Raw genomic sequence first — 9,670 nt, forward strand, 5'->3', positions numbered from 1 at the left:
TATTGTTACCCTATGCCAGAACTAAAGAAGCACAAAAAAAGAAAACTATAAAACAATATCTCTCATAAACTTAGATCCTCAACAAGATTTAGCAAACCAAATACAACAGTGTATAAAAAGAATTATATACCATAACCAAGTGGGATTTATCCAATTCCACTATGCAAGGCTAGTCAACATTCAAAAATCAATTAATGTAATTTACCACATTAACAGGCTAAAGAAGAAAAATCACATGATCTTATCAACGACTGCAAAAATACATATATAACCCATGTTTTTGACAAGATTCAATACCCTTCATGATAAAAACTCTCGGGAAAACAGGAATAGAAGGAAACTTCCTCAACTTGATAAAGCTCATCTACAAAAACCTACAACTAACAGTACACTTAACAGTGAAAGACTGAAAGCTTTCCTCCTAAGATTGGAAAAAGACAAGGATGTCTGCTCTTACTACTGTTATTCCACGTAGTATTGGAAGTTCGATTCAGTGTAATAGGCAAAAAGGGAATTAAATGCATACCTATCAGAAAGGAAGAAAATAGAACTATCTCTCTTTGCAGATGACAAGATGGCCTGTGTAGAAAATTCTAAGGAATCAGCAAAAACACTCCCAGAACTAGGAAGTGAATTTAGCAAGATATATTATAGGATTCAAGATGAATATGCAAATATCAGTTCCATTTCTATATATTTGCAATGAACATATGGAACAGAAATTAAAAATGCAACACCATTTAGAATCACTCAAAAAGAAATACTTACATATAAATGTAACAAAATATGTATAGATTTTATGCTGAAAGCTACAAAACACTAATGAAAGAAGTCAATGAAGATCTCAATAAATGGTGAGATATACCATATTCATCAGTTGAAAGACCCAATGTGGCAAATATGTCAATTCTCTACAAACTGATATAGAGGTTTAATGCAATTCCTATCAAAATCCCAAGATTTTTAGATATAGACAAGACTTGATCTAAAATTTATATGGAAAAGCAAATAACCAAAACAATTTTGGAAAAAAAGAATAAAGTGGGGGAAATAAAACTACCCGCTTTTAAGATTTATTATATAGTTACAGCAATCAGAATTTGTGATATTGGTGGAGGGAAAGACACAATGGAAGAGAATCCTGAGATTGGCCCACACAAATATGCTCAACTGGTTTTTTACAAAGGTGTAAAGGCAATTAAACAGAAAAAACACAGCCTTTTGAACAAATGGTACTGGAGCAAAGGGACATCCATGGGAGGAAAAAAAAAAAAAGAGCAAAGTCTCAGAACTTAGGGAAAAACACAGGAGAAAGTCTTCAGGATCTAAGGTGAGGCAAAGACTTCTTAGACCAAAAGCATGATCCATAAAAGCAAAAGTGGATCAATTAGACTTGATAAAAATTACAAACTTTGGCTCTGCAGAAGACCCTGTTAAGAGGATAAAAATACAAGCCATTGTGTGGGAGAAACTATTTACAAACCACATATCTGACAAAGGGTTAGGATTTAGAATATAACTCTCAAAATTGGTTAAAAAACAAACAAACAAAAAAACACAGTCAGAAAACTGACATGAACAGACATTTCACTGAAGAGAATACACAGATGGAAAATAAGCACATGAAAAGATATTCAACAGATTACCCATTAGGGAAATACAAATTAAAATAACAATAAAATATCACTATACACCTATCAGAGTGTCTAAAATAAAATAAAAAATGACAATGCCAAATGCTGGCGAGAATGCAGAGAAACTGGATCATATATATGGACATATATGTATATTGCTGGTGGGAATGTAAAATGGTACAGCTATTCTAGAGAGCAGTTTGGCAGTTTTTGAAAAACTAAACATGCAGTTACTATATGACCCAATCATATACAATACAATAAATGCACTCCTGGGCATTTATTCCAGAAAAATAAAAATGCATGTTCATATAAAATACCTGTATGTGAATGTTCGCTTATTCAGAATATTTGAAAACCGAAAGTAACCTAATTATTCTTCAATGGATGCATGTTTAAACAAATTGTGGTAAATCCATACCATAGAACACTACTCATCAATAGTTAAAAAGAAATTAACTATCAATACGTGTGACAACTGGATGAATCTACAGAAAATTATGCTGAGTAAAGAAATTCCAATTCCAAAATTATACATACTGCATAATTCAATTTATATACCAGAGGTTGGTGTTTGCCAGGAGTTAAGTAGGAGTGTAGATATAAAAGAGCAACAAGAGGGATGCTTGTGAAGGTATCAACGTTCTGTGTCTTGACTGTATCAACATCAATATCTGATTGTGGCACTGGCAAGACACTACCATTGGGGGAACCTGGGTAAAGGGTACACAAGATTTCTCTGTGTTATTTCTTTTTATATATTTTTTAAATATATTTTATTGATTTTTTACAGAGAGGAAGAGAGAGGGATAGAGAGTTAGAAACATCGATGAGAGAGAAACATCGATCAGCTGCCTCCTGCACACCTCCCACTGGGGATGTGCCCGCAACCAAGGTACATGCCCTTGACCGGAATCGAACCCGGGACCCCTCAGTCCGCAGGCCGACGCTTTATCCACTGAGCCAAACCGGTTTCGGCTCTGTGTTATTTCTTACAATTGCAATGTGAGTCTACAATTTTCTCAAAATAAAAAATTTAATTAAAAAAAATTACCTGTATGTATGCCCTAGGTGGTTTGGCTCAGTGGATAGAGTGTCAGCCTGCAGCCTGCAGGGTCCTGGGTTCGATTCCAGTTAAGGGCACATACCCAGGTTGCCGGCTCGATCTCCAGTAGAGGGTGTGCAGGAGGCAGTCGATCAATAATTCTCTCTCATCATTGATGTTTCTATCTCTCTCTCTCTCTTCTTCCTTCCTTCCTCTCTGAAATCAATAAAAATATATTTTTACAAAAATGCAGTGATGCTTTAAAAATAAACAAAAACTGGGTTCTATTAGGATTACAGGGATGGGATGGCCTTTTGTATCCTCTTCACCTAGCAATGGGCCTCACACATCCTTGGTACTCAGTAAGTTATTGAATGAATTCAGACCTGTCATTTAAAATAGCACTCCAATACAACATCATGCATACTGTGGTCCAGATCTACCCTCAGGACTTAGCCAGTCCTTCCCCCAGTTTCTGGGAGTAGATTGCTCATGGTTCATAACTCCTTTCTGGGAATTGTCCTCCACGGAAGGAAACCGCCATGCTCAATTACAGTGCCTCTCCAGATACAGCCTCTATCTATCATTGGTCAATACAAGAATATAAATTTCTGGCCCCTTCTTTAATTTGGAACAGCTCTGGAAGGTCCTCCCAGGCTCAGAGCATTCTTTGGGACTGGCTGAAGCCTATGCTGAGATTGTGTGTGTGTGTGTGTGTGTGTGTGTGTGTGTTTTTAAAATATGTCCTTATTGACTTTTAGAGGGAGAGGAAGGGAGAGGGAAAGAGAGATAGAAACACTTACGAGAGAGGAACATCATCAATGCACAACCCTTACTGGGGATCAAGCCTGACATTCGGGCATGTTCCCTGACCAAGAATCAAACACTGACCTCTTGGTTCCTGGGTCGCTCCTCAATCACTGAGCAACACCCGCTGGGCCCCTGCTGAGACTGTTTAGCTTCTCCTTTGGCCTAATTCTGCTTCTACGCCCCTCTTCACAGATGTGATCTTGAAAGTATCTCCCCCACTCCCCACCCCACCCTCCCACCCCTAAAAAAATACCACCTGTACATTAACCTTCTTTTGAGACTCTTTCTCAGAAATGACATATTACCCTATTTTGTGTGGGGTTTTTTCATGCTTTAATGCTTGCTTATTGTCTGCTGTAAGAATGTAAGCTTCCCAAGACAGATCTTCTCTTTTCTCCTCGTACACTGTGCACCACTGTACCAAGCACTTATTGCACACGCGGGCCCTAAATACTGGTTTCTGAAATGAATGAACGGAAGAGACACACCTTATTGGATCTTGGGATCACAGCCTCCCAAGAGCCTGTTGCCAGCACTTTGGAGCTGCAGCTCGACTAGCTGCCTAGGCCCCGCCCCCCGGCACGCCCCCGGACCCAGGCAGGAGGCGGGGCCGCGCGGGCGCCGGCGGGCACCATGCTACCACCCGCGGTAAGGCTGGTGCGGCTGGGTCGCGTGCCGTATTCCGAGCTCCTGGCGCTGCAGGAGCGCTGGCTGCGGCGGCTGCAGGCGGAGCCAGGCACCGAGGACCCGTCGAGGGCGGAGGCGGGCGCGCTGCTGCTCTGCGAGCCCGCGGGGCCCGTGTACACGGCCGGGCTGCGCGGCGGCCTGACGCCCGAGGAGGCGGCGCGGCTGCGAGCCTTGGGCGCCGAGGTGCACAGTACAGGCCGCGGCGGCCTGGCCACCTTCCACGGCCCGGGCCAGCTGCTCTGCCACCCGGTACTCGACCTGCGGCGCCTGCGCTTGCGCCTGCGCACCCACGTGGCGGCGCTGGAGGCGTGCGCCGTGCGCCTGTGCGGGCTCCAGGGCCTGCGGGGCGCCCGCGCGCGGCCGGCGCCCTACACCGGCGTCTGGCTGGGGGAGCGCAAGATCTGCGCGATCGGTGAGCGTCGCGGGGCCGGGCCTGGCGGGGCGGGGCCCGTGGAGGTGTATCTGGCGCGGGCTTTGAATCCGAGCTACCCGCTTCGCTGAAGAGTTTTTTAAGCCTCTTCACTGATGTATTCAGAGCCAGAAGGGCCCTTAGACGTCATCTTGTACAACTTTCCAAATGGAGAGACTCGAGAAGTGAATTGCCGGGTTACTTCACAGTGTCAGGACAGTAAAGGCACTTAAGTAGTTATCACGCTTTTTTTTTTTTAAGCAACAATCTCCGTGTTGAAGACATTTTCTGTAATCGCCATAATAAGTGCAGCATACCACTTCCCTCACTTTGTACCCCTCTCCGATCCGTGCACGCCCCCTTGGGTGCTCCAGACACAGTTGGAAAATCAGTGATCCAGTCCAGTTCCCTAAACACACTGAGTGGGATCCTGCAGCCTGGGGAGGGAGTGCGTCGCCTCTAACAGCCTTTGGCTTGTCTTGCAGGAGTCCGCTGTGGAAGGCACATCACATCCCACGGCCTGGCTCTGAACTGTTCTACAGATCTCACGTGGTTTGAGCACATTGTGCCCTGCGGGCTGGTTGGGACAGGCGTCACTTCCCTGAGTAAGGAGCTCCAGAGGCACCTCACTGTGGATGAAGTAATACCGCCTTTCCTTGAGGCCTTTAAGGAGACCTACAAGTGCACCTTGATCTCAGAGGACCGTTCTAACTGAAAGGCATTCATGTTAGCAGCCAGGAGGTCCTACCTTGGAAAGCACCAAGCCTGACTTGGAGACACTGAAACCCAGATTCTGGATTTGGTCCTGTCATTCACTCACCGTGAGACTATGGGCGAATCAGGAGCTCTTAGCCATTGTTTTCATATGTGACCTGGTTTATTTATATCTTCCCCACCTACCTCAGATATAGAAGTGAAAACTTGAAAAGTAACACATGCTTATTCAATACAATGTATTAGCCCAGCCTGCGTGGCTCAGTGGTTGAGGGTCGACCAATGAACCAGGAGGTGATGGTTCGATTCCTGGCCAGGGCATATGCCCAGGTTGCCTGCTGGATCCCCAGTGTGGGGCATGCAGGAGGCAGCTGATCAATGATTCTCATCATTGATGTTTCTGTCTCTCCCTCTTCATTCCTCTGAAATAAAAATATATTAAAAAAATAAATACAGTGCATTAGCACTACTATTAATACCACTTTCTAAGCTTACAGTGTCATTTCTCAATTATTACTTCCTCAGTACTGTATTTAATTGGGCAATTCTAGGCTTCCAGTTCCTTTGATTTTGTAGGAGTCATGTTTCTGGTTGACCCAGAGGAAGGTGATGTGATGTGGTGCTTTCTGCAATAAAAGGAAACCTCTAAAGAATAGGATCCTGTCTTCCTGGGTTAGACTCCCCAAGCCTGATAGCTACTTTCAGTTAGGTAACCTAAACTAGGCCAAAGCCTGGCAGAAGATAAGAACATTTCCCAAAGATAGAAGATTGCCTATATGAGATCTCTTAAGTATACAGAGCTGTGTATTAGTTATTTATTGTTGCATAACAAATTATCCCAAAACATAAATCATTAAACATTTATTATCTCATATATAGTCTAGGGGTCAGGAATTTTGGGGAAACTTAGCTGGGTGGTTCTGGATCAAGGTCTCTCATGAGTTGTAGTCAAGATGTCATCTGGGGCCGCTGTCATCTGAAGGCTTGATGGGCTGAAGGATCAGCTTCCAAGATGGTTCACTCACATGCTTGGTTGGTGCTGGTTGTTGATAGGAAGCCTCAGTTATTCACCATGTGGGCCACTCCATAATGTCCACTGAAATATCCTCATGACCCAACAACTGGCTTCTCCCAGGAATTACATGGTAGCTATTAAGGTAATTCACCAAATATTTCAGGTACACGGCAGGATTGTGCTTTGTGGCCCCCTTGTGGCCAGGTAACTTGTTCTGGTCAATGAGTTAGGAATGGAGGTGACATGCCACCTCTGAACTGGAACAGTGAATTGCTGGTATCAGACCCCTTATAGTTTCTTTCTGAAACAGTGACCAGCAACATTCAAGATGGTGGCTACTTTCTGAGGGACTGCAATGAGCAGAGCTACCTGCTGCTGCTGGATATGTAGTGGAATTAAGCCACCAAAATGTGGGGGTTGTTCATCACCACAGCATAACCTCGCCTATTCTGATTGACAATGTTTATATTAGTTAGGACTCTGGTATTTGCACGTGTAGAAACCCAACTCCAACTAACTTAAGACTCAAGAACAGAATTAGAGCATGTAGCCTTTTATGAAACCTGATAATCTTTTCTCTCCTAATCTCTGCCAGGCTTCTTGGTGTGTTTGCTATTTTTTCTTGCTTCCATCAGTTTTCTGTTTCCCAGGCCACATGGTGGAAGATGGGTGCTGCTGCTGTTATCCATGAGTGTTGGTGTAGAGACAAGCAATATCCCTAGGTTGCGGGCTTGAGCAATTGGGTGGACGCTACAAGTATTGCTGGGATGGAGAACACTGGATAAGGACCAAGTTTGGAGAGGAAGAGAGTTCAAGTTTCGATAAGGTTGAGATGCATGTGGGAGTTACAAGTGGAGAGGATTAGTTGGATGTGTGGATGTGGAGCGTGGGTGCATGTGAGTGATGGGTTAGGTTTGGGAGCCCAAGGAGAGAGGAGGGCTGAGGACTGATAAATGTGACGCACAGTCTGAGGAGGAGCAGGCCAAGGAGACTGAGAAGCAGTAGACAGAAAAATAACGTGGGGCCTAGAATGAAACAACATGACAATCTCAGTTACTCTCTGGCAGCATGGTGAGATAGTAGGATTATTTTATGGATGAGAAAACTGAGGCTCACAGAGGCTAAGTGACTTGTATGAGGTCATGCACTTAGGGGCAGAGTCGACCCCTGACTCCCAATCTGGGGCGCTCCACTCTCCCACAGCTGCCTCTGAAGGGTGAGCGGGGCAGGCATCCTGGAAGAGACAGGCCTCCAAGAACAGGTGGAGCATGGGTTGGCAGGGCTGGGAGGATGCAGAGCAGAAGGCCGGAGTTTGGCTGACTCTTCTTCCTGCCTGGATAGAGCCCACCTCCGGTTTCCCACGGGAGCCCTTACTCCAGGAAGGAAGCTGAGCGTCTGAAGGAGGATATTTAATACTCTGGCTTTCCCGCCTCCAGAAAGCCTCTTGTTCGTGCAGAGCCTTGTCTCCATAAATAAACAGATTGTCCAGGGTCAGGTGAACCAGTGCCGAGTGTGAGGATGTCACCAACCGCAGTGACTGGTCCAGCATCTTGTTCCTCCGCGAGGCTCGCAGGAAACCAAACAGAACCAGCTCTGGCAGTGTGACCAGGTGCACCTCACTTCGTGGGAAAAGCCTCTCTCTGAAAACCCTAAGGAAATTAGATTTTTGTGATCTAAATCTGATTTTTCTTTTTACTAAATTGTAATTTACCATATGTATTAACATATCTTATTATAACATCTATAAAGTTTTTTAAAAACAGCATTTGCACTCCCAACTAACAATACATCCCTTTCATTTGTGTGTGTATCTAGTTGTTGATCATGAACAGACATATTGTATGTATATTTAATTATCATGTGGGTAAAATTTTGTATACTCTTTAAAGCATACCTATTATAGATATTTTCCCATATAGTCTTTATATTTTTATTTCTTTTAAAATTTAGATTGTGTTTTATATAGGTAATGCATGTACATGGAATAAAATTAAGAAGATACAAAATGGTAGCATTGAAATGTAAGTCTTGTTCCTATCCCTTTCCCCTGTAAACCCACTTCCCTTTCCTGGAGGCCTAAATGATAGTAAATGTCTTTTTCATATACTTTAGAGATAGTTTATGCATATATAAGCATAAAAGATTATACATGTATATACTTTTTAATCCTCACTGATTTCTAGAGAAAGTGAAAGGGAGGGAAGAAGGGGAGAGAGAGAAACATCAACGTGAAAGAGATACATCCATTGGTTGCCTCCCACATGTGCCCCTACTGGGGCTGGGGAACCTTCAACTGAGGAATGTGCCCTTTACCAGGAATCGAAACCATGACCCTTCAGTCCATGGGTGGATGCTCTAACCAGCCAGGACTATCTATTCTTTTTTATATAGTTGCATACTATACAGACAGCACTGCACTTTGGAGATTTTTTCAGATCGGTATGTAAAGAGCATCCTCATTTTAAAAAATGACTATGGAGTAGTCCATTCAGTGAATTTACCCTGACTTATTTAGCTAGTACCCTATTGAGGACATTTAGGTTACTACTAATCTTTTCCTTTTACAAGCAAGACTGCAATGAGGATTCATATATAGATATATGTGTATGCATGTGTGTGTGTGTTCTATGATACACGGTGAGTACAAAGATTGCATTTCTAGAAGTGATTTTCTGAGTTAAAGGGTATGTGCATTTTTATTTAGATAGTGTCATATTGCCTACCATAAAAGTTATACCAATTTATATACCCATCAGCAATCTACAGGGAAGATGCCTGGATTTTAATATTCCCACATCTTAGTGTTGTTGTTGTTTTTTCATTTTAAAAGTTTTTTTTATTATAAATATGTTTTTAACTTCAATGAAACTTTATTTTATTTTGTATTAAATTTATTGGGGTGACATTGGTCAACATGAATATACAGAGTTCAGGTGTGGGTTTCTATGTTATAAGTCTGTATATTGCACCCTGTGCCCACCACTCAAAGTCACATCTTCTCCTGTCACCATATATTAAGACCCCCTTTTTCCCCACCCCCTTCTGTCTGGCAATCACCACAGTGCTGTTTGTGTTCAAGAGTTTCAGTTTTATATCCCACTTATGAGTGAAATCATATAGTTCTTAGCTTTTTCTGATTTACTTCACTTAGCATAATGTTCTCAAGGTAAAATCTTTAACCGTATAACAATGAACCCCTGTGTATCAGTCATGTGGCTAAAACAATCATCAACTCATAGTCAATCTTCGTTTATCTAAACCGGTACCCACTTCCTACTTCCTCTCTGGATTATTGTGAAGCAAATCACAGACACCAGATTATTTCATTGATAAGTATTTCAATATATATTCCCAAA

At 42.9% G+C, this 9,670-nt stretch overlaps 1 protein-coding gene across 1 annotated transcript; it reads left to right on the forward strand.

The window, feature by feature from the left end:
- The first annotated feature begins 4,115 nt into the window (after positions 1-4,115).
- Positions 4,116-5,774, forward strand: LIPT2 (lipoyl(octanoyl) transferase 2). Its single transcript, XM_008149969.3, has 2 exons — positions 4,116-4,588; positions 5,071-5,774. Exons 1-2 carry the CDS (start codon positions 4,123-4,125, stop codon positions 5,298-5,300), a joined length of 696 nt encoding a protein of 231 aa, XP_008148191.1. The 5' UTR covers positions 4,116-4,122; the 3' UTR covers positions 5,301-5,774.
- Positions 5,775-9,670: the final 3,896 nt, after the last annotated feature.

The sequence above is a fragment of the Eptesicus fuscus genome, chromosome 13 (assembly GCF_027574615.1).
Source record: "Eptesicus fuscus isolate TK198812 chromosome 13, DD_ASM_mEF_20220401, whole genome shotgun sequence".
Lineage (NCBI taxonomy): Eukaryota > Metazoa > Chordata > Mammalia > Chiroptera > Vespertilionidae > Eptesicus > Eptesicus fuscus.